General features: G+C 35.8%; 1 protein-coding gene across 2 annotated transcripts in view; it reads right to left on the bottom strand.

Annotated features, from left to right (window-relative positions):
- Window positions 1–26166, bottom strand: part of Fcho2 (FCH and mu domain containing endocytic adaptor 2) — a 93351-nt gene that overhangs the window by 20441 nt on the left and 46744 nt on the right. For both annotated transcript variants that reach the window (XM_060385615.1, XM_060385616.1), the window contains exons 9-19: window positions 25602–25646; window positions 24790–24862; window positions 24161–24185; window positions 19847–19907; window positions 19237–19409; window positions 15217–15228; window positions 14808–14832; window positions 12814–12856; window positions 11192–11283; window positions 8825–8928; window positions 665–794 (exon numbers count right to left, since the gene is read on the bottom strand). In XM_060385615.1, coding sequence (XP_060241598.1) covers window positions 665–794; window positions 8825–8928; window positions 11192–11283; window positions 12814–12856; window positions 14808–14832; window positions 15217–15228; window positions 19237–19409; window positions 19847–19907; window positions 24161–24185; window positions 24790–24862; window positions 25602–25646 — 783 coding nt within the window. The remainder of the gene's footprint in view (window positions 1–664; window positions 795–8824; window positions 8929–11191; window positions 11284–12813; window positions 12857–14807; window positions 14833–15216; window positions 15229–19236; window positions 19410–19846; window positions 19908–24160; window positions 24186–24789; window positions 24863–25601; window positions 25647–26166) is intronic.

Consider the following 26166-nt stretch of genomic DNA (forward strand, 5'->3'; position numbering starts at 1 on the left):
ACATTTAATTACTCCTAGTCTAGAAAATAAAATGCGGTCAGTTTCACAAGTGTCAAGTAGATGTCCAGAAAAACAAAATTTCTGATGTTAAATTCTTCACTTCACACTGCAGGAAAAGAGAGAAAGGGTGTGTGTGTGTGTGTGTGTGTGTGTGTGTGTGTCCGTGTCCTTTTTCCTTACCAAATGTCTTAAAGTAAGATGGTTCACCACCAGCTGTACTGGAGTGACACACATCAGAGTGAGCTCTGATACATCTGTTCAAACTACTAGAGTGGGATTCATAAATAGACTACTCATGTGCTGTCAGGGTTTCTATCAGTGTGCAAAGGACATAGGCTTCCTTAGGTTGGACTAAGCAATTTTTCTTAAATGGATTATTCAAGACCATCTACTCAGTGGAAGAGCTGACATTAGTCTTCATGAACAAAACTTAAGGAAAAAAAAAAGGCCCTGAAGACACTTTATGTGGGACCAGGTGTGGTGGCACATGCCTTTAATGCCGGCAGGGGCAAGCAGAGCTCTGAGTTCCAGGCCATCCAGGGCTATGTAGAAAGACCTGCTTCAATAAAATGAAAATATGTGTGTATATATATTTTATACGAGTATGAGTGTAACCCCAACTGTACTTTGCATGGTAACTTTCATAATCAAAATAACCACTTACCTACTGTTGGAGTATTGGCAGCACTCAATGAAGCAGAGGAAGAGATAGAAGAACTACTCTCTGCCCGGGCCAAAGGAGCAGCAGGCGGTGGGCTGGTGTTAGAAGTTACAGGTGGACTGAATGGCCTGGGCTTAAAAACAAAAAGCTATTTATCAAAATGCTAAAGCAAGTCTTTCCTTGTCAGAGAAAAAAATTTTAAGTCGTAACAAACCAAACAACTTTACCATAAGTTTCTTTTAATTAAGTATTAGATGTTATGTCAAATCACTTCCAAGAATACAATAAAACCTGAAGACTATATTAAAACAATGCTATCAAAAAGGTTTTATGATAAAATATTCTCTGTATTTTAAAGAGTATACTTACTATGGTACTCAGAAGTGAAACACAAGTTTTTTATATACTTCCTAGAAAGGTATGTTTACTATATACATGCGATCGGTTCTCTTTATCCTGTCTATCGGGATAATTTCCTCCAAACAGTGTGAAGAAATGTCTCTGTATTTTCAACTGTTAATTCCGCAGTAGCGGAGTGCTACACGCTGGCAGAATTTTGGTATTGTCATTTCTACAGCCTATCACCAGCCTCCTATTTGTAACAGCCCTCAATGCCTTACACAACTAGATGTATCAAGTATTGCCTTGATGCTGATTGGTTATAATAAAGAGCTGATGGTCAATAACTGAAACAGGAAAAGGAGGGTGGACCTTCCGGGAGAGAGAGGGACTCTGGGAGAAGAAAGCGTAAGTGGGAGTTTTGGAGGCGGACATGAGAAGGAACAGAGCCTGCATGAACAAAAGAGCTAGCCACATGACGGGTAGCAGGTAGAACAGTCGGGTCAAGTCTAGATGACAGCCACGTGCCCAGCTAATGCCCAGGCTTTAACTGTGTACAAGTCTCCCTGTCTTATTTACACTGCTGGCAGGTCTGCAAAAGCCCCAACCCCGACACCTGTCAGCAGTAACAGAGGAGTCACAGAATGAGGAGTAACAATTTTTAAATGTTCTAGTTAATATAATTTTTAAAAGGTATACTTTTATGTTTTTTTAAGCTTTATTGTATAGAGGGCATTGAATCCCCTGGGCTAAAGTTACAGGTGGTTTTAAGTTGCCCAAAGTAGGTGCTAAGAGCCCAATTTTTGGGCCTCTGCAAATGCAGCAAGTGTTTTAAACCACTGAGCCAAGTCTCCAGAGCCCCTGTATTTTCATTTTTTGAATAGCTTTGAAAAGTCTTATGACTACTTGAACTTTTATTAACCCTTAATATTATGTGTTGCAAATATTTTCCTCCTTAAATGTTATTTTTGCCCTTTGTGTTTACAAATCTGTTCACATTTTCCTTTGCAATTCTTGCAATGCTTCCTTATTAGAACACTTACACCAAACAAAAGTTTGAGAAAACTCTTAATTCTGTTTTTTGTTGTTTTGTTTTTTGTTTGTTTGTTTTGGGTTTTTTTTGCATTTAGGAAAAGGTAACTAGAAAGTAATATATAAAACAAACAGGAAAAAAATACCTCCAACTCTTTTTATCTATTTATATTGGTAAGTGGCCCTTTTCTTTCCAAATCAATTGTTCCAATAAGATACTAGCAATACTTCCTAAAGGCATAGTTAGCTTAATCAAAAATAGCCTTTTCCTGCTTATAGAAGTGACAACAAAATACTGTTCTCACCTACAAGACATTTAAAAAAAAACATTTTGTTGATACTTAAATCTTTGTTATGGTAGCAAAAACTTATAGGCATAAAAATAAGACATCACCATTTACAATTTGGAACCCTCCCTTACTCATAATTATTTTTAAACATATTTTTCCTTGAATATAGCTTTCTAATAACTCAACAACCACTATGATTAATAGGTTGAAAAAACATAGCAAAAGACAAAACACATGGCTGTGTATTTATGCACAGAAATGCAGATACTGTCTGACACTTACAAGCTTGGAAAGGTCTTCAGTTCAACTACTTTGGGGAAATTTCTCCAACAGCAAGATGACCTCATGAGTACTATGATGTGGTTGCATTTTTACAGTGCATTTTACAACACTTAATGGAAGGGGGAGAATGTCTCTTTTTTGAGTGATCTCTCTCTTGCGTTTAGAATACAACTATCCAGTATAGTCACCAACAGAACTTACTATATATACATAGCTAGTGCAAACTGAGATGTGTTATAAGTAAAAAAGTGAACTTTGAAAACAATGTATGTTTGAAAGAGTGCAAAACTCTCAAAAACTTTTGTAAATATACATTAAAACGTTTTTGATATGCTAAGTATAATATAATGAGATAGATTGCAGTGTTTTTACTACCAGAAAATTTAAAAGTTTGTATGTTGTTGTACATACCTGTACTGCGTAGACTGCTTTAACACAGTGACTGTCAAGTATTAGTGCATGTTAATGGAGGACTTGCTAATACTCAAACTGCCTGACCTCTCCCCTGTCTGGGTATAGCTAGAGACTATTTCCACTGAGTTCCCAGGTCATACTAATGCTCCTCATCTGAGACTCCATTTGAGGCTACTGTAAGGCAATGAGGGTTTCCTTGGGACAGACAGGGAAGCTGCCAATCTTTAGTGATTAATAAAGCAATAATCCTCAAAAGTCTAAATGATGGTTCTCAACCTGTGGGTTGCAACCCCACTGAAATACCCTTTTCACTAATGTCACACATCAGATATCCTGCATACCAATATTTATATTATGATTTATATTATGATTTATAACAGTAGCAAAATTCCAGCTATGAAGTAGCAATGAAATGTTATGATTGGGAGTCACTGTATTAAAAGGTTGCAGTATTAGGAAGACTGAAAACCACTGGTCTAAATAAACGTGCATATCACTTAGTCCATGAATTTCATTTTAAAATCACTTAATAAGAGTATACTGAATGTCTACAAAGCATAGCTACACTGTCTAAGTTACTATACTAATGAGAACTTAGAAACTATCAAATTTCTAACATCTTATACAATGACACACTCTGTAGCCACTTGAAATGCTGCTTCCTGGTGCCCCTGAAGTAGTTTCTAGAAGGACCTCAAGGACGAAGAAGGGGAAGGTTGATGGAAGTATTCAACTATGAATTCCACTTTTAACGAGTTTAATTACTTGGCAAAATATTCTACTACTTCTAAAGAAACTTGAAAACTATAAAATAAGAATTCACAAAACAGTTCCAAAACACTGCCAAGTTTAAAAAAAAAATAGAAACATGTAAAAGAGGAATTAAAATATATGCTTCATAACGAATTCAATAATACAATAACTTGTATTCAACAATGTCCTTACAGTTTACACACATTAAGTTATTTAAATATCATTTCCATCTTCCCTGGAACTCTTAATAAAACCTGTCCAACACTGAACAGCTAAATATCTGTCCTTATAGTAACTATTAATTTACTGTCTTTGGTCAAATATTTATGCAATAGGAAAACAATGAAAGAATATATATTAAAATGTTAACAAAGTTATCTTTGGTAATATGAAGAAAAGATTCTATTTGTTTGAGTGTATGTTTTCTGTATTTTCCAACATGATCTAGGGAAAAAAAAACAAGTTTTATAATCAGAAAAAAAAAAAGACATATTACGACTTAGTGATTTGGACTGGAAAGATGGTTCAGTGGTTAAGAACACAGGCTGCTCTTCCAGAGGTCCTGAGTTCAATTTCCAGCAACCACATAGTGGTTCACAACCATCTGTAATGGGGTCTGATGCCTTCTTCTAGCTTGTAGGTATACATGCTGACAGAGCATTCATACATAAGATACATATGTAAAATTTTAAAACTTAGTGATTTTTATATTACTTAAATAAACCATCTCCTTGACAGCTTGCTCCTAGGGTTTTATCTCACTTCCAGTAAGTCAGTTCACTGAGATAAGACATTAAAGAAGCTGCCATTTCCATATACAACCCTCCATCCAAAGTATAATTCCTATCTATGTACCATGTCACAGGCTTTATACAAACTACTGTGGACAGGAAATTGGTACCATATAATGCAGTAAAGATACCAAGATACCAAGATACTAAGGCTACAGAAATTAAGGGTACACAATGTGACATTCATGCTAATAGGAATATAAGCCAAATATATGGGAATAAACAAAAAATGATACAATCTGCTGGAAGAGTGACCAAATGCAGCAGATGAATAGCCGAGTCTTTAAAAAACAAAACAAAAAAAAAAACTAAACAAACAAACAAAAGAAAACAAAAAAGACGCCTTTTTGCCTCAGAGAAAACTGTCACTTCAAACAGAGTACAATAAAAAATTCCACCAGGAAGACATCACAGTCCTGAACATCTATGCCCCAAATACAAGGGCACCCACATTTGTGAAAGAAACATTGATAAAATTTAAAGCACATATAGATCCCCACACATTAATAGTGGGAGACTTCAACACCCCACTCTCAACAAAGGACAGGTCAACAAAACAGAAATTAAACAAAGAAACAATGTCTCTGACAGAGGTCATGAATCAAATGGACCTAACAGACATTTACAGAACTTTACACCCAAACACAAAAGAATTTACCTTCTTCTCAGCACCTCATGGAACCTTCTCCAAAATAGACCACATAGTGGGTCACAAAGCGAGCCTCAACAGATACAAGAAGATTGAAATAATCCCTTGTATCTTGTCTGATCACCATGGAATAAAGCTGGACCTCAACAATAACAGAAATAGCAAAAAGCCTACACACACATGGAAACTGAACAACTTGTTACTAAATGACAGCTGGGTCAGGGAAGAAATAAAGAAAGAAATTAAAGTCTTTCTAGAAATCAATGAAAATGAAGACACAACATACCCAAACTTGTGGGACACAATGAAAGCAGTGCTAAGAGGAAAGTTCATAGCACTAAGTGCCTTCAAGAAGAAATTCGAGACAGCTCATTCAAGCACCTTAATGGCTCGCTTAAAAACCCTAGAAAAACAAGCAGACACACCAAGAAGGAGTAGACGGCTGGAAATAATCAAACTCAGGGCTGAAATCAATCAATTGGAAACAAAAAAACAATTCAAAGAATCAATGAAACCAAGAGCTGGTTCTTTGAGAAAATCAACAAGATCGACAAACCCTTAGCCAAGCTAACTAAAAGGCAGAGAGACACCACCCAAATCAACAAAATCAGAAATGAAAAGGGGGATATAACTACAGACACTGAGGAAATCCAAACAATCATTAGGACTTACTTCAAAAGTCTATATGCCACAAAATTTGAAAATCTAAATGAAATGGACAATTTTCTTGATCGATTTGACTTACCAAAGCTGAATCAGGACCACGTAAATCAACTAAATAGACCTATATCCCCCACAGAAATAGAAGCGGTCATCAAAAGTCTCCCATCCAAAAAAAGCCCAGGACCAGATGCCTTCAGCGCAGAATTCTACCAGACCTTCAAAGAAGAGCTAACACCAATTCTCTTCAAACTATTCCACAAAATAGAAACAGAAGGAACATTACCAAACTCATTCTATGAAGCCACAGTCACCTTGGTACCTAAACCTCACAAAGACTCAACAAAGAAAGAGAATTTCAGGCCAATCTCCCTTATGAACATTGGTGCAAAAATACTTAATAAAATACTTGCAAACCGAATCCAAGAACACATCAAAGATATTATCCACTATGACCAAGTAGGCTTCATCCCAGGTATGCAGGGGTGGTTCAATATACGGAAATCCATCAATGTGATCCACCATATTAACAAACTGAAAGAAAAAAACCACATGATAATCTCCCTAGATGCTGAAAAAGCATTTGACAAAATCCAACATCCATTCATGTTTAAAGTATTGGAGAGATCAGGGATACAAGGCACATATCTAAACATAGTAAAGGCAATATACAGGAAGCCTATAGCCAACATCAAACTGAACGGAGAGAAACTTAAAGCAATCCCACTAAAATCAGGGACAAGACAAGGCTGCCCACTCTCTCCATATCTCTTCAACATAGTGCTGGAAGTCCTTGCTAGAGCAATAAGACAGTTGAAGGAGATCAAGGGGATACAAATTGGAAAGGAAGAAGTCAAATTATCACTATTTGCAGATGATATGCTAGTATACGTGAGTGACCCCAAAAACTCTACCAGGGAACTCCTACAGCTGATAAACACCTTCAGCAAAGTGGCCGGATACAAAATTAACTCAAAAAAATCAGTAGCCCTCCTGTATACAAAAGACAAAGGGGCTGAGAAAGAAATTAGGGAAACAACACCCTTCACAATAGCCACAAATGACATAAGGTACCTCGGAGTAACCCTAACCAAGGAAGTCAAAGACTTGTATGAAAAAAAAATCAAATCTCTGAAGAAAGAATTAGAAGAAGATATGAGAAGATGGAAAGATCTCCCATGCTCATGGCTTGGCAAGATTAACATAGTAAAAATGGCCATCTTACCAAAAGCAATCTACAGATTCAATGCAATGCCCATCAAATTACCAACACAATTCTTTACAGACCTGGAAAGAAAAATTCTCAACTTCATATGGAATAACAAGAAACCCAGAATTGCTAAAACAATCCTCTTAAAAGAAGGTCTAATGTGGCCCTGAATGAGTTCATACTCATGATGTAGCCAAGCATGATCTTGAGCTCTAGTACTCCTGCCTCCATTGCCCAAACCCTGAGATTACAAGTGCATTCCACCTCATCCAGTTTATGTAGCACTGTGTGTGAAACCCATGGCTTCCTTCATGGGCAACAAGCACTCTACCAAATTAGCTACATCACCAGCTCACTGGCTTCCATTTTAAACAGTCTTCTTAATTCAGAAGTCAAGGCATTAGTCAATTGTTATAAATCCATTAGTAAGTAGTGCATGGATATATGACAATTGGCAGTTGGTTAGGTATTTCCATAGGTAAAAGCACTTGCCACCCAGCCAGATGAATGCAATTCTGTTCCTGAAATTTATGTGGTGGAAGGAAAGAATGGACACCTACAATCTGTCCTCTGTCCTCCACATACATTCTGCAGCATGCACAGAAGTGCATACACAGACATACACATGAAAACACACACAGAGACATGAATATGCACTAAATAAATGTGATAGAAAAAAACATAAAAAAAAAAAACAGAAACATGGATGTATAAAATAGCATGAACTAGTTCAATGGTAGTGTGTGTGCTTACCGTGCACAATACAGCTCATGTTCAAAGTTCAATCCTATCTCCTTACAACCCCTCCCATAAAAAGAAAACAAACAAACAAAAAGAATAAAGAGCATATTGTGTTTGAAGAACACCACAAAGTTTTTTGAAGAACACCACGAAGTTTTGAGTGGCTGGAAAGACAGGAAAGGGGAGGCTGGTACAGTGATGAGACTACATTATACATTCATCTAAAATACTCAACCACAATGATTAATTACACTGCTAGAGATAAGAAGGAAAACAATAAGGTTGGCTTTCAGAAACACAACTGTGGTAATTAAACAGCAAATTAGCATGAAAAGATAAAACAGGAAGCAAAAAGGCTGGCTTGGGAACCACTGAATAGAGACCACACATGTTTTTGCCATTATTAATAACTTTTGAAAACCAGTGCTTCTAATTCTTTTGTGCTTTTATATCAGCTAACTGCTGTGGACTCCAGTCTATATATAAAATAAAGCTAGACAGGTGCCCCTTAGGAATCCAAAAGTAAGGCCTAAAACATATCATACTTTCTTCCTTAAATACTAAGCTTAAGGCAGAATTACATGAACTTGCTTATTTTGAGTCAATGGACACTGACTTGTGTAATACACCAATTTTTTAAGAGGAAATCTCTGTCCTCTTAAGCAGTTTGTTTCTTTGCTAGTATGATTTTGAGATTATATGTGAGAGAGAATTATGACTGGAAAACTTCCTATTTTTAAGGACTTTAGAAGAAAGCATTTAACCATGCAGGAACATATAGAAAAATAACTGTATTTTAAATCACAGGAACCAGTGTGGTGACACATACCTTTAATCTCAACACTTGGGAGGCACAGGCAGGTAAATCTTTGGGAGTTTGAGGCCAGCCTAGTCTACATGGTGAGTTCCAGAGCACCCAGGGCAACACCATGAGACCCTGTCTCAAAAACAAGTAAAAAAACAAAAATAGTTACATAATTAAAAAAAATCTTGAGTACATACTATTTCATTAATCCCGCTCAGTTTGCCTGAAGTAAGCTTTGGTCTGGAAGCAGGCCTTGGAGGTGGAACAATGGTGCCTATAGAAAGGGGAGTTGTGGGTCTGGCTGATGGGAGACAAAAGAGAATTTGAAGAAAATCATTACTATGTAGGAATCCTTAGATAAAGACAAAAAAGCTCAAAGATCATTTTCCAATAATGTTAATATAATTAAGGGTATTTGGTAAAATACTGAAAAATCTATCCATCAAATCTTTTTATCAAAGCTACTACTAATATTCACAATAGTCCTCAAAACAATCATTAAACCTTCTAACAAAACTGATACACAGGAATTCAATTATATAGGCATACAGAAAAATCCGGTAGGTCAATTGAAAAAAATGAACTAATTCAAATTCAAAGGTTGTTGGTTTACTATCAACACATCTAATTCACAGAGATTAATGTGAGATCAAGGTTTTGCAGCTGAGCCTTAAGAATTATATGACAAATAGCATACTGAACCTTATTACATTGTAATCTGACTTAAGAACCACACTGTAATAATTAAAAGCATTAGACTTCATTAATTTGCTAAAAATATTACCCCAATTCATTTTTAAATGTTCATAATACCTTAATTCTTCTTAAATCCTGTATTTAGTACTGTCTGTCAATGCCATTTGCAACATATAATAATTTTAAAAATCAGTACCAAGTACTTAAATACCTTTATCATGATATTCAAAAGTCAAATATATCTATTAATATAACTGAAGCAGGAATGAATTACAGAGGTAAATATTTAAATTATCTTTATAAAACTATTACTTTAGTTTTGAGTTTGTGAGTGTGGAATACCACCCCCCCATAGACTCATGTGTTTTAATGCTTGGCCCATAGGGAGAAGCACTTGTTGGAGGAAGTGTGTCACTGTAGGGTGGGCTTTGAGTTCTCCCATGCTCAAGCTAGGTCCAGTGTGGCACACAGTCTCCTTCTGCTGCCTGTGGATCAAGATGTAGGACTCTTGGCTCCAGCAATCATGTCTGCCTGCACACTGTCATGCTTTTTACCATGACGATAATGGACTAAACCTCTGAAACTGTACGTCAGCCTAAATTAAGCGTTTTTTTCCTTTGTAAGGGTTGTCGTGGTTATGGTGTCTATTCACAGCAATAGAACACTGATTAAAGCAGTGAGTATGTGCAGGGAGGTCAGAAGACAACTTGTGGGAATCAGCTCTTTTCTACCATGTGTGCTCCAAGGATGGAACTCAGGGCATTAGGCTTAGTTAGCCACGGTACCACCTGCTGAGTCATCTCAATGTCCCTTAAACTATTGCCAAATAGAAGGATTTTCAAAACCTTTGGTCCACTTGAAAGTATGTGCTAGAATTCAAACATTGAAAAATATAGTGGGTAGGAAAAAATATATTTGGCAATTTCACCATTTATAAATGTGCAAAATTACAAACACATTAAGTGCCAGCCTAAGGAAATACATGAGAAGTAAAATACAAAGCTAAAGGTCCTTTGGTCATCAATAAAGGAGTGGAGCAGCATGAAGCAGTAGGAAGTGAAGCAGTAGGAAGAAACCAAAAACAGGCAGTTACAGGATGAAAATAAACTCACAGAAAGGAATTATCATTAGAAAGCACATCACATGAAAGTATGTGTTCATGCATAAGGAAGGCAGCCAAAAGCTGCTAAGATAACAAGTTTAGTTCAGAAGCTAACGCCTTTTTTCAAATGATAGCAGTCTTTCCATGCTGCCCTTGTCTATGCACTTGAAAGTGTATTCCGAAGAAATGTGTACCAACCTAAATGATTACAACACTTGCCTGTGGTAATAAGTAGCTATTTTACAGATATGGTCATATCAGTGAAGCTAGCACAGAACTAGATTCAGCATTTCAAGCCTGTGAATGAGCTGACCACAGCAGAAGCATTTATACATGAATTATCAGGAGGCCTGTCCAAATGGCATTTCACACAGACTTAAACCAAGCCTCATAAAAGTGTGAAATCAATTCCTTCCACTACTTGGAATTTACTTTATAAGGAAAACTAGTAACAATACTTATTAACACTAGTGTTTATAAATGAATATTGTATCTACATGTATATCCCTCAGACAGTGCTTTCAGAAGCCACTGGAAGAGATGATTAAAATTATTTCCATTCTTAAATGCTCTAGAGTGTGTTGTTATTTTACTGGTGATAGTAGTGAACTCACTATTAGTGGATGACAAACTTAAAAGCTTTAGGTGATTTAACAAAATACACAAATGGAATCAATTAGAAAAAAGTACACTTGCTACTTCCCAAAAATAAGACAGCTCTCTCATATACATATATTTTTATTGAGTGTTTGTTGTTATTTTTTACCTGATGATGACGAATTAAGTGAAGCTGAAGAAGATGAATCAAGAGATGATCCAAACAAGGGGTCCCAAGCAAGTAAATCATTGGTCCCTTTCCTAGCATACCATTTGAAGAATAAGGATTAGCAGGATTATTATTAGTATAAAAACCATTTATTTTTGTTCCACAGAATTCTAGCAGTTCAATAAATGTGACTAAGCAGCTGGACACGCTGAGAAATCAAGTCAATAGACTCAGCAAACAGCATTAAGCAGCATTTACAATATAACATCTTCTTGGCTGGGAAAGTGGTAAGGATGAATCTCCTTGGACCATACCTTGCTAAACTCCACTAGAGAGTGAAGAACAATAATCTCAGATTTACAAATGAAGAAAAGCAGCAGTCCTGGAGAGCTGCTCAATGGACACAGCTAATGGAGTCTAAACAGTCTGAGGACAGCCTACAGTCTAGTGTAGTACAGAATATAAAATTCAAATGAAGTCAAATCTGTAAGGAAGTTTGAATAGAATATGTGCTTACTCTGCCAAAATTATTACAATGACCCAAAATTATATGTCTAATAGTTCAACATGCACAAATGTGAACATGTCCTACCTTGTACAATAAAGTCTCCTATTGCAGCTATCTAAGTGGCATCCACAGATTATGCTGTAAATGGTAAACATGCAGAACCTCACAGGTACCAAATAATCTTAAACTATTCACTTCATTAAGCTTAACGTTCACTCATGTAAAACATTAACTTAGAGAAAGTGCTCTTGCTGGCAGGGAAGTGAGAAGGGACTCATGGACTGGTTTGACACTTTTTTCTCTTCTCCTGTTTAAAGATCTAGCAAGATGGGTAGCTGGCTTCTTGCCTTTCCATCTGGAGATAACGTCATCTTGAAGCTCATGACATATGGCCCTGTTTTATAAAGTCACAATCAAAAGTGAGGGGAAAAATGAAAATAGAAATGACAAAATTCCCATAAAAACTGAAATGTATGAACCTAAGATAATCAGCATGTGTTAAGAAGCTGTAAAGCTACCAAGGCCAACTGCAGCTGTCTGTGTTTTTTTAAGAAAACCATCAAAACAAGAAGTTTCATGTGAAAAAAACCTTAAAATATCTAAAAGCTCCAAAAAATTTTTTACAGTTCAGAAAACAACATGACTAAGACTTAAGTGCAAAATTCTAGGGAAAAAAAGGAGAAAAACTTAAAACTTAAAAGTAGCTTTAAAATAGGACTAAATAAACAGATCATGATATTGCCATACAGTAAAAACACTGGTTATGATGCTACAATGCCAGTCTTTTAAGAGTTGATCAAAAAGGAATGGAGTGGGGTGGGGGAGGGGGGAAAGAAAGTTGCTCAAACCCACAGAATGTACAAAATATAAGTGACCCCTCTGATCTATATATTTTGAATGATCTGTGTCAAGATGCAAGTTCACTGACTATAACAAGCGTATTAATTTGGTGAGAGATTTTTGAAAAAAAAAAAAAAAAGCTTGGCATATGTATGGGAAGAAAATATGCAGAAGGGCCATCTCTGTATCTTTCACCCAGTTTTGATCTTGACCTAAAATTTCTCAAAATAATAAAATCTGTAATAAAGTCTATTAAAAAAAACAGCAAACTTACTCATTGGGTACAGAAGACAGCTTTGATTTTGTTAACTCTTCACCTAATTAAAAAAAATTAAAATGTGAAAAATTAATAATCTGAGAAGAAAAATATTTTAATTAAAAGATCCTCATATACTTACATATTCTAATGCTAGCAACAACTTACAAATTTTGAAATGGAAAAAATAAGTATCAACAATTGTAGAAAAAGTAAACAAGCTGAATTTCTGATTCTTAATTTCTTTCATTAACTTTATAAAACAAAGCACAGACTGTGACTTTAAAATTATAAGAGGGTGGTGGTGGTGGCACATGCCTTTGCTTCCATCACTCAGGAGACAAAGACAGGTGAATTTCTATGATTTCAAAGTCAGCCTGGTCTACAGAGCAAGTTCTGGGACTACAAAGACATTTTATCTCAAAAATAATTAAGCAGGCCAGACATGGTGGCGCATACCTGTAATTCCAGCACTCGGGAAGGCAGAGAGAGGCAGGTGGATCTCTGAGGCCAGCTTGGTCTACAAAGTGAGTTCAGGACAGCCAAGACTAAACAAAGAAACCCTGTCTCGAAAAACAACACCCCCCAAAAAAAATGTAGTAAGAAAAATTAGAAGAAATGTTTCAGTACTTGTGTACATTCTACTTAAGAATTTTAATTGATGAGTCCTACCATTGGTTTTCAAGTTCTCAGGATAATACCAGTGACTACTACACAATCTTTAGTAATGATGCCCTACTGAAGGAGGTCCTGATCTTTTCTGCTACCTTCTGTGTTTGTGATGTCTTCTTTTGTAAGTGACTGGCAAGGAAGAGAGCACTGGAATAAAAGGTCATGTCAGTGAGTATGAACTTCCTCCACACCTCAAATGTTCTATATCCCAAAGCTACAGCTGATGACTGCAGGATGCAAACGGGCGCTGAGCGCTTCTGAGCAGCACCACACTGTTTGCCAGACCTGTTTGCCCTGGGTTTGCCCTGGCTTGTTCTGGAAGCTTGCTTTGCTTTGTTTCCGAGTGTTTGCTGCATGTCTTCCATCTTGTAGCACTTAGCCTCACTCTCTCTACAACCTCTTATCATCAGACATTTCTTTTTAATGGTAAAATCCTTATTTTCATTTGGGTATTTGTTATTAATAGTTGTTTTCAGTTGGCTGTCTGGACTCGCTTTGTAGACCAGAATGGCCTCAAACTCACAGAGATCTACCTGCCTCTGCCTCCCTGAGCGTTGGAATTACAGGCGTGCGCCATAGCGCCCAGCTAAGACTGATTCTTCTTATTATGCATTCTATTTACAAAATTATAAAAAAAAGTTCACATTAAGTCTGATTTTTCAGTTCATAATTCTGTAAAAGATGTTATCATCCTAACAATTTTAGTATTTATAGTTACTATTTTAAAATTATAAAATAAACTACAATTATAATATGACTTTTTAAAAAGTAAAGCTAAACATTACTAGTTTATAAAACATTTTCATATCCCCTCTTATAAACTGCTGGGGTTTCAATCCAAGGGGTGTGGATATGCTGGGGTCATGTTAACAATTGAGCTTCCCCAGTCCATTTTAATATTCTTTTTTCCCCCCTTTCATTCTTTTTGTTATTGTTGTTGTTTTTGAGACAGAATTTTTCTATGTAAGAAAGCCCTGGCTATCAGAAGCCGATTTGTAGACCAGGCTGGCCTCAAACTCACAAAGCTCTGCCTGCCTCTCCTCCTTGAGTGTGGGGATTACAGGTGTGCTCACCACCATCCAGCTCATTTTACTCTTCTTAATCAGAAGTTATTCTCTGGCCTTCTTTATTTCTGAAAAATTTGCTAAGCTTTATGAAAGATTAAGGATGTTTCTTAGTACTATTCTACAGCAGTTTGTTTTCTGCATAAAGTATCTTTCTAATCTACCAGGGAAACTGTGATATGAAAAGAGCATTAATTCCTTAGCTACACAAGGCTGAGACTAACTGCTTGATACTTCCACAGACCATAAAGTAACCAATTCCTAAATCAAACTTACTAGATGAATTCCGATTCATCTGCACCTACAACAGAAATGCAAAATGAGTATTATTAAACATGTAATTTACCTTGGAAACAAAATATTTGGCAAAATGTTACTAATAAGAACCTAGTTTATATGGTTTTTACTATTATCTACTTAATTGTAAATTGTATTTATAAAAAATATATTAAAAATTTAGTCATAAGTGCACCTCTAAATATAAGCATCGTAATTACTATAGTGTAGTAATTGAATTTAGAAAGCAAAGTACATGTACCTAAAATATTAAGACAGTATTCAAAGGAAAATGCTACAAAACTTATTAATAATCTAAATTTAACAGAATTCTGAAAATCAAGTGTTCCTGATTTTTAAAATTTGATTTTTAAAGGTCAACAGGCAAAATATAAAATCTGACACTTACTGGACTGTGTCTCTGGCAGTGCATGGAAAGAAAAAGACAAAATTTTGTTCAGTACAAAATTCAATTCTCTTTTCACACAATAATCTGTCACTTCCCTTCTAAATCCTACTTAAAACATATGGTTGGGGGAATTTACACAAGTGAACCAAATGGGCAACAAAACATATATAAAGATATCATCTTTTCAAATCAAATATTCACTATTAAAATTTTTCTTTGGCTTTCTGGGTATAAAGTTAATATATACTCATTTTTAAAAAACACAGAAACAACAGATGAGACACAAAAGCTTTTAAAAACACCTATGACCTCAACTGTTCATAATGAGGTTCCTAACATTTTAATACATATCTATTCCTCTAAGCTTTTGCTTATGTGTATTTTATTCAGTTATGCCATTACACAATAAAAAGTCTCAATGGTTCACAATTCTCTATTTCACATATACAAGTCTCTCTATAACAACACACTTGTCAATGTTAAAATAGTAATAGTACAATAAAACCTCACTTCGTAACCTCTGAGGCATACCCTTGAGAATTTAATTATAGAACCTTTTTCTCCCATCAAAAATCATTTTCTCCTTCTTTCCCCTCCCTGTATTAGTGGGCATCAAAACTAGGGCATTGTGCTTGTTTGACACATGTTCTACCCATGGTTTAAAACCCAAGAACACAAGTGCACATCTAAGAGAAAAACTCCAAAACAAATGTATTTACAGTCTACTTAGAATGTATAATTAGGGCCAGGTATGGTAGCACACTTTTAATCCTAGTAGTCGGAAGGTAGAGACAGGCAGACCTCTGTGAGTTCAAGGCCATCCTGATCTACCTAGCATAAACTAGATCCGCCTATCTAAAAAATAATATTTAAAATTAAAACACACATACAAATTAGGTAACATAAACTGGTGAGAACCTAATTACTAAGAAAAACTTCTTTCAGTTTTTTGGGTTTGTTGTTGTTGTTCTTGATTTTGGGAGACAAGGTTTCTCTGTGTAGCCCTGGCTGTCTTGGACTCGCTTTGTAGACCAGGCTAGCCCTGAACTTACAGAGATCCGCCTGCCTCTGCCTCCCTGAGTGCTGGGATTACAGGAGTGAAAAACAGCTTTTAAATAATAATATGCATATATATGCTTCTTATCCTAAGGCATGCCTTTCTCCAGTGGATTTATTACTGTAGTATTTGTAATTTTATTATTGTATGCATGGTATTTATGTGTATGAATGCAAGCACACATGTGGGTGGAAACCAGAAGATAACTTTAGAAGGTCAGTTTACTCCTCTACAGTGGTATCTGAGAATAGAACTTGGCTCACATAGCAAGTGCTTTAACAGCTTGTTGTAACCAGCTTAAACTCTATAGCCCCTACATTGAGACCTACTTTAATTCTTAGCGTAACTATGGCTCCTCTGTTAATACCTACTCAGCCTTTAGCATATCAGAAGCATTCTGCCTCCAAGTCTCTATTTTGATCATAAAATGGAATTAATTTAAAGTCCTCAGTCCTATGTAGATGAAACGAGGAAACAATTCAATAGTTCAATACGTGCTGCTTAGAATAAAACGAGAAAAAAAGAGAAAAGAATAAAACGAGATGATAAATGCATGTTCTGCTTAAGTTAAGATTGCAACATTCTGCTATGTTTCTTACTCCCTGAAAGCCCAAACTCCCAAGACCGCCCCTACCCTAAATCCCAGCTAATCAGCTTAAAGTGCTTTGTCTAGCTACCTAGATACAACACAATACACTTGGAACAAAATAGACTAAGTTTAGCTGGTCAAAATGATGTAGTGCTGCCCCCCCTTCCAACTCCCCACTTCCTATACCTAGTTGTGACCTGGTTATGATTTTTTGTATACAAAACCTGCCTTAGAAACAGACCACTGTCATAGTCTGGCTCTTGAATACAGATTATGGCCCTGACGGTCAGTCTTAAGTTTAGTGTTCAGTAAATTTCCATCAATCTAATTCGGAGTGGTCAGTGTGCAGCTATTCCTGAACCCATAGTATTCTGAGATATCTCACTGGCTATGTTAGTATTTTATTTCTTCCTCAAATGCAAATGTTACAGTGAAAGGCAAAAATATAAAAAATGTAAAACAGCTAGGAATGTCACTCAGTGGCAGGGTACACAGCATAAGCAAAAGCCTAGGTTCATTTTCCAGCAAGGGGAAAAAGAAACAAAGATTAAATTTAATCTCTAAGTGATTTTCATGATATATTTTTACATTAGACTTGAAAACAAAGAAAACCCTTTAAAATTAGATGAAATATTAACTCTGACAGTTCGTAATCCTTTGTCAGACAGACAGCACTGTTTACAGAATACAACAAATAACAAACAAATGTTCTACATTTCACTTTCTTAAAAATATTTTTGCTGAGTGGTGGTGGTGTACGCCTTTAATCCCAGCACTAGGGAGGCAGAGGCAGGTGGATCTCTTGAGTTCAAGGCCAGGCAGGTCTAACCAAGCAAGTTCAAAGACAGCCAAGACTACACAGAAAAACTCTACCTCAAAAAACCTTATTAGTCTATATAAAATTATAAACTGAGCTGGAGAGATGGTTCAACAGTTGCGAGTACTGGGTGTTCTTCTAAAGGAGCCAGATTCAGTTCTCAGTACCCATATGGCTACCTGTAACCTCTCTAAAACTCCAGTTCCAGAATGTCTTGACTCCCTTCTGCGTTCGTTGGACACTTCATACACATGGCCTACAGACATATTAAAAGCAAATATTCACACACCTATCAGTTCTGGTGGGAAAAAGGACAAAAGAAAAAAAGAAAAGAAAAAGGCACTGGGGATTTAGCACATGCCTAGCAAGCACAAAGGCCTGGGTTCAGTGCTCAGCTTGCATGGAAGTGGGGATGAGATATAAGAGAGAAAGACACACAGGAGGGGGGATGGCCGAGGACAGTACATACACAAAATAACATTCACACAAACAAATCTTTTATAAGAATCACAAAATAACATTGTTCACTTAGCTGTTTCCTCAAGTATGATTTTCATATTGGAATAATTATTCAGAACCAGCCTAAAATCAGACCATAAGTAATAGTTCCCACATAGAAACAGGCCTCTGTGAAAAGCCTGCCCTACAGCTCTTGCTTAGATGTGAAGGCACATCCTTACTGTAATGTCTCTGAGATTTTTATTTTCTCCATCATAAAAATCTGGCTTAGCTACTTTTCCAGAGGGAATGCAATGAGCCCAAACCAATTATTTTCTCTCTTATCTCACATTAGGCCACAGTACTTCTGAATTGGTACACTATTTTTGAAAAATATTTAAAAATAAAACCATCTCTTAGGTAATGTCATCTATCTTAAGATCTGACCCACTGTCTCCTTGTACAATGGTTGAACTGCATGGGTAGGAATTTAAGCTCTCTCTTCTTCCCTTTGAATTTGTGTGTGTGTGTGTGTGTGTGATAGAGAGAGAGAGAGAGAGAGAGAGAGAGAGAGAGAGAGAATTTCTACCCAGATCTGGCTGTGCCCACTCACATCTTCACATCTGTATATATCTGCTTTGCAGGCAGAGTCTTTACTTCATTTAAAGGTGCTGTAAATTTTCAATGAATGAAAAAAATTCACATTAAAAAGAAAGTTTATGGATTAGAAAAAAAAACACAAAATATTTTCCCAAAAAGTATACGTAACTATTGCTCAATGTTTTAGTTTTTACTTATTTACTATTCTTGAAATTAAGTACACATGGTATATCTCAGCAGGTATAAAAAAAAAGTAGCAGCCACAGATACAAGTTAGCATGACAACCTAAGTTTGATCTCCAAAACCCATGTAAAGTGAGACAGCTGATTCCACAAAACTGTCCTGACTGCCACACATACCCTGTGGCACATGTGCATATTACCCTCTACACATACCACACACAAGTATACATTAATAAAAAGTAGTATTTCTAAAAAACATCAAGCAGTTATAGGTAGATGAGGTAAAATAAAAAGGCTTCTATGTACAGTACAAATTGGCTTATTTCAGATACTTACAGACACTGCTGGGGACAGAGTTATATTTCCTATGGATACTTTTAATTCATCCAAAGAAGCCATTGTGTGATGCAAGTTATTTGGATGCGCAGGCTTGATCTCTATCCGGTACCTCTTTGGTTCTTCATCTTCAGAGTCAGAATCACTGGATGAGTAGAAATGGTTCTCTTTGGTATGTGAGTATGAGTTAAAGAATTTAGTTTCTAACTTATCTTGAGTAACTGGTTTCCACACAAGTACAAAAAAGAGAGAGCCTTCTAAGAGTACTATATATGGACAGGAATAAAACTTTAATAAAGCTTTAATTAGCAAAGCATGTAAATAAAGAACAGTCATCTTTTAGCAAATTAAAAATAGAAGAGATGGGGCTGGTGAGATAGCTCAACAGTTAAGAGCACTGGCTGCTCTTCCAGAAGTCCTGAGTTCAAGTCCCAGCAACCACATGGTAGATCATAAAGGGACCTGATGTCCTCCTCTGGCACGCAGATGTACAGACAGAGAGAACACTCAAACATTATTAGTTAATTAAAACTAATTTAGGAAGGATGTTATTTTTATACCTATGCATATGCAAACGTAATCTACTAAGAAAATCCAGATCATAAAAGGATATCATTCTGATTTGCTTCTGGTTTAATACTATAACCTTCTTCATCTACATCAGGAATATTCTAGGGAAAAATAGTAAATAAATTACTATAATGACAACAATATACAAAGACAGTAAAGATTAACAAACTGTTATAGTCTAAAATATTACTGAAAGCCAAATGTGGTGGCACACACCTTTAATCCCAGCACTTGGAAGGCTGATCTCCACAAGCTTGAGGTCAGCCTAGTCTACACAGTAAGTTCCAGAACAGCTAGAGCTGCACAGGAAGACCCTTTCTTGAAAAAACATCAAAAATACTGAGGAACTAAGGCACTGTATCAAATACGAACAGATTAACAAAATTCTTAACACTATGGAAAATTATATATCTCTGTAGTTAATTAACTTCAAATCATACTCTATGTTTCAAAAACCTAAAGAAAACCTTGCAACATGCAATAGGAGAATCACAACTCATAATTCAGGGTAACTGCCAACGTGGCGTACAAGAGATGCTTTGGTAGCACATACTATTCTGCTAGAGAACCCCAGTTTGGTTCCCAACACCTGCATCAGGCAGCTTACAATTTCCTGTAACTCCAACTCAAAAGTATCTGATAACCCCAGCCTCCATATCTGCAGGACCTGTATATACATGCACGTATATATTCCCCCAATAGATTTAAAATTAAATCTTAAAAAAAAAAAAGAAAAGAAAGAAAAAGAAACAGTCAAGGTGAAAACCAATTCAGAATGTGCTAGATCTACATTTCTGTTAAGATCATGAATAAGTGAATTTAAAAAACAAAACAAAAACAACTATGGCCAAGCTAACTCTTCTCTCAATGTCTTAAGAAGCTGCATGGAAATATAAGACATAGTGCCTCTTTAAAGCAGATTAAAGTCTTGGCTAGCCAATGATATAGCTAAGATAGTGTATCAATATTAAAATAAAAATAACATAAAAAGGAAAACACCACGTGCATCCAGAGGAGATAAAACAAACCCCCTTAAATCTAAATCTGATAAGAATACAGATTTAAATACCAAATTAAATAACACAGAGAAGTAAAACAATTCGCCATAGGAACGAAGTCAGCAAAATCCAGGCTATAAGAAACTACAAACAAACCACTTAGTCTCTTCAACAAATAACTACAATGCTAAACAGAGAGGTTGGCCTACTGACCAAGACAGACTAGACATCCCAACAAATTCAAACAAACTGTAATAAAGCATGAAACGACAACAAAATAAAACTATACTAAGGCTGAAAAGCTGCTTTCTAGGAGGCTGCTTTGGGTCTATTTGCAGATAACAACTATGAAGCGGTAAAAAAATATATATACATGTATTTATAAACTGCATGAAGGTACTGAAGAGTAACTCAGCAAAACAACTAAAAAGCTCCAAAAAATGATGCACCCAAAAATTTCAAAACAGAACTGTTTTAAAGATATTTGCACTCATAAGTTTACTGCAGTACTATTTCCAACAGCCAGAACATGAAATCAGCCAAGGTATCCATCAGCATACGAATGGGTAAATAAATATAATACACATATAGAATGAAATGGCATTCAGCCATAATATTAAAAAACTTATCATTTGCAGCTACATGGAATAGGATAAAGAAAATTATATAAAATGAGTTATCAGATACAGAGAAAAGCACATTATTTCATACTTTGGTTTATGTGTAGAAGCTAAAAAAACATTTGAGGTTGATGACTAAATATCACTGATGTCTTATAACTATGTATGATTATTTTATCAACTAAAAACAATATTTCAGAAAATTTTAATAAAATGTATTCTTGTTTTTAATTGATGGATTTAAAAAAACACATTTACTACCATAATTAGAGATTGGGGGGAAAAAAAGTATTGGCAAAACAAAAGAAAGATACCTGATCCAAATATAATATGTACAATAAGGTCAACTTAAATATGAATAGGTTGAAAAACAAACACATAAATATAAAAAAGTCCAAAGTGGTTTTCTTTCTTTTTTTTTAATAAGATTTATTTATTTGTTATATATATATATATACAATGTTCTGTCTGCATGTACACCTGTAGGCCAGTAGAGGGCACCAGATCTCATTATAGATTGTTGTGAACCACCATGTGGTTGCTGGGAATTGAACTCAGGAGCTCTGGAAGAACAGCCAGTGCTCCTAACCTCTGAGCCATCTCTCCAGTCCCCAAAAGTGGTTATCTTAATATTAGATTTCAGAAATAAAATTACTAATCATAGAGAATAATTTTCTAGACAAAATGTACAATTTGTTCATAGAAAGTATATTTCTAACAGCACAAGACAAAAAAAAAAATAACATAAAAGTTAAACAGTTCAATAAACTTTGGTACTGAGCAACAGAAAGAAATTAATTTATCATACCTACAACAACCTAAAAGAATCTCCTGAGAACTGAGGAGAGCGAAAACAAGCCAATCTGAAAAGGTTCCTATGTAATCTGCTTAGTAACTGAACTGTTTAGATTGTTTTTAAGGAATGGGGTTTGACAAATGGGCGAGTGGTTAAGAGCATCTACTGCTCTTCCAGAGGCCCCAAGTTTGGCTTCCAGCACCCACGTCCAATGGCTCACTACCATCTCTAAGCCCAGCTCCAGCAGAGGAATCAGATGCCTTCTTCTATCCTCTGCACACATTCTCACACACAAGGCAGACAGATACACACATACCTAAAAACAGAAACAAAACAACAAAAGGAGTCAGTTCATCAAGTTTTCAAATGCTGGAACTATTCACGGAACTCTAACACTAATAAAAAACATACAGATTACACTATATATGTTTATTCATTCAATCCATGGTTTCTGTATTAGTATACTCTCATTACTGTACTGAAGAATCATGTCAATAATAATATGAAAAACAGAAGAGATATTCAACAGTTTAATATAGTTGTTATAGTAGTTAAGCTTCTCTGGTGACTTTTCACTCTTAATTTTCATACACATTTTAAAAAGATTTGTTTACTGTTTTCATTTGTGTGTATTTGTGCCTGCATGAGATTGTGTGCTCTAGAAGCAGAAAGGGGTTTGAAAGCATCTGATCCCTTGAAACTGGAGTTACAGACAGTTGTTGAGCTGCCTACTGTGGCGGGTAGGAACCAAATGCTGGTATTTTGCATGAGCAGTAGCTGCTCGGAACCACTGAGCCATCTCTCCAGCCTCAATTTTAAAAAACATTCATTACTAAACCACAACTTTCTTACTTGAAAGCTGAAACAGAAAACAAAAATACTAGTTTGTCTAAGTTACAGAAGACACAGTATTTTACAAAGTACTTTCACTTCATTTTGTTACAATACTACATCATTTAAGATTAAAATGTCTCGAAGCAAAACAAAACAAGCAAACAAAAAAACCCTGTATTAACCAACACAATCCGTGTCTAACAAAATAAATAAACACATCTGTTTACCCATTATCTATAGAATTTGGTTATTCTACACGTGCACTATGCCCACTGGCAGCTCAACTTAAGAGTCTTCTTTAATTCTTTATCAATACAGTTAAACAAGAAATAGAAACAAACCTTAAAAACACAGAAAAATGGGTGAGCATAACGTATTGCTATAATTTCTAAAATGATGTCTAAATGAAAACCAAAAACACACAAAAAAATAGTATCTTTCAAGCTGGGTGGCGGTGGCACATGCCTTTGATCCCAGCACTCTAGATGCATAAGCAGGCAGCTCTCGGAGTTCGAAGCCAGCCTGTTCTACAGAGTCAGTTCCAGGACAGCCAGGGCTACACAGAGAAACACTGTCTTGAAAAACAAATAAAACAACAACAAAAAACTAAATTATTAAAGGTTCTCCGTTTTTAAACAATGCCAATTTTTTAAAATTTCTATTTCCCAAAAAAACTTTATTGACATGGTGCCACAATAATTTTAGAAGTAAAATTATCCATTTCTCAAAGATAGTAATTTAGCAGAAAAGTATGCAATGTAAAACTGAGATACGGCTTTACAATTACTTTAGTAGCAAATTACATGGTTGGTATTTTTCTTTGAAAAAAAACATTTATTTATTCATTTATTTATTTATTTATTTTTACCAATAAAAATACCTATTTTAACTAGTCTGTAATGATGCTCAGTGGAGGCAGCACATGTCTATAATCTCAGCACTTGGGAGGCAGAAGCAGACGGACCTCTGTGAAAGGCCAGCCTTGTCTACGGAAGTTCCAGGACAGCCAGGGATACACACACACACACACACACACACACAAATACAAAAAAGAAATCCTGTCTCAAACAAACAACAAAAGTCTGTATGAAATTAAAATTACTTACAAGTGAATCTGCATCAGGACACTCCCTGTTTAAAAAAAAAAAAAAAAAAAAAAACAGAAAGAACAAAGTATTTTAAGATTCAATTATTAGAACTACCTGATAATGATATCATGTTTAGAATCTATTTTGCTATTTAAATATACCTTTTGTTTGAACTCTACAAAAATATTCTGAAAAATCAAGTCATCTCAATAGAAACTGTTAAAACATAAAAAGCTTACACATGATCTAATGTGCTTGTAACTGTACTTTTCTAGAAATGTATTCATCAAAGCAATCAAAAGCTATCTCCTCTACTGGGCTTTCTAGCAGTGTTTACATTTCTAAACTTTAAAGGGGAAGCCATATAACAACTTGTAGGACTTCCTTCTGCTTTTCTATGTGCGGGTCCTAGGCACATAAGCTTTTGCTTATAATGTCTTCAAACTGTAATAAATCAGAAACGTTAATGCTATGAACTAAAACCAGAGAAACTGACAAATCTAGTCATTCAGAAAGGTTTTTTTCTTCTTCCAGTTTAGATATATAAACTGAATACCTTCAAAAAGATTTTTTTTATTTTCAAAATCAAACAATTCTAATCACTTATAAACAATGAAAAGTATTTGGGAAATACTTAAAATACTTACACAGACTCTGCATCCTTTTCCTTTTTAATTATTCCAGGCAAAGCAAAAGTCTTTCTTTTCCTTGGTTTTATGCCTTTAACATAAATGTGCATTATAATAAAGTGTAACTGTTCTTGATAAGGATATAAAACACAAAAACAAAAGCATCACGGAGAGCGGCTATGCACACCTGTAATCCTTAAGTTTGTTACCAGCCTAGAATACATGGCAAAACCTCACCCCTCAAAAAAATCATAAGTAAAAAATGAATGAGCAAATGATCAAACAACAATAAAATATCAAGTAGTAAAGCCTACAACTTAAGTCAATCATAATATGTGTCAACTCTCATGTTAATACAATATGGTTCATTTATTGTTTTATAGAATATTCACTTAACGAAATTCTCTTTTCTTCTGGTAAATACTCCCTTTGCAAATTCAGTTAAAATAAGCATATAAAAACAATTAAAATCCAAAAAAGTACATAACTCATTATATGTATCTTTAAAAGTATTATCTTGCAATTAGGTGTGGTTCACTAATAGAGTAAATGTTAGGACCTGGGCTCAGTATCTCCAATCATTAGGTCTATATATATTGTTTTTAATTTTTAAACTTAATACAATTTATTCACTTTGTATCCCATCTCAATCCCGCCCTCCCTCCCTCCCTCTCCCCCTCCCTGCCCCTTCCCTCGTCTACTGCTGGGGAGGCCCTCCCCCCTTCCTAGATCTATGTATTCCAACACTGTGTTGGCGCCAATGGCTGGCAGCCCCTTTTTATCTGCTCGACAAGCAGACGCCCTCGCCAGTCAGTGCACAGTCAGCTCACCTTCAACCGCACTGACAGGGTCACACTCTTCAAATTCAATAAGACCTGGGTTGGAGAAGAAAAACTTGTTAAAAACAACAAACAAACAAACAAAAACAATGACCAGATAAACTGTTGTCACTTTTTAAATTTAACTGGAAATATTTCTTAATTTTTTTATTTATTAATACTACCTGTGTCTATCTGATGTGTGAGTGCTGGCACATGTGTGCCACAGCACACATTTGGAATTCAGGACTTCTTTCTTTCCATTTTACTGAGGAGAGGTCTCCATACATCTGGAGTACTTTGCACTCCAGGCTGACTGGCTTGAGAGCACACTGATCAGCACCACTGCATACGCTTTCTTACACGGACTCCAGGAATGGAGCCAGGGTGGTCAGGCTTGAGCTTCAAGTGCTGCTAGCTGCTGAGGCACCTCACCAGCTTGACAAGATACCCTTTAGACCCATGCTAACATGTGCTACAGTGCTTAGATAACAAAGTGGTGTGCTGTTATTGTACAGTATACGTAAGGAGCAAGAGAGCCGGCGGGCACAAGCAGTGGCACACATACAGAGGTCAC

Source organism: Meriones unguiculatus, chromosome 6 (assembly GCF_030254825.1).
Source record: "Meriones unguiculatus strain TT.TT164.6M chromosome 6, Bangor_MerUng_6.1, whole genome shotgun sequence".
NCBI classification, from domain to species: Eukaryota; Metazoa; Chordata; class Mammalia; order Rodentia; family Muridae; genus Meriones; species Meriones unguiculatus.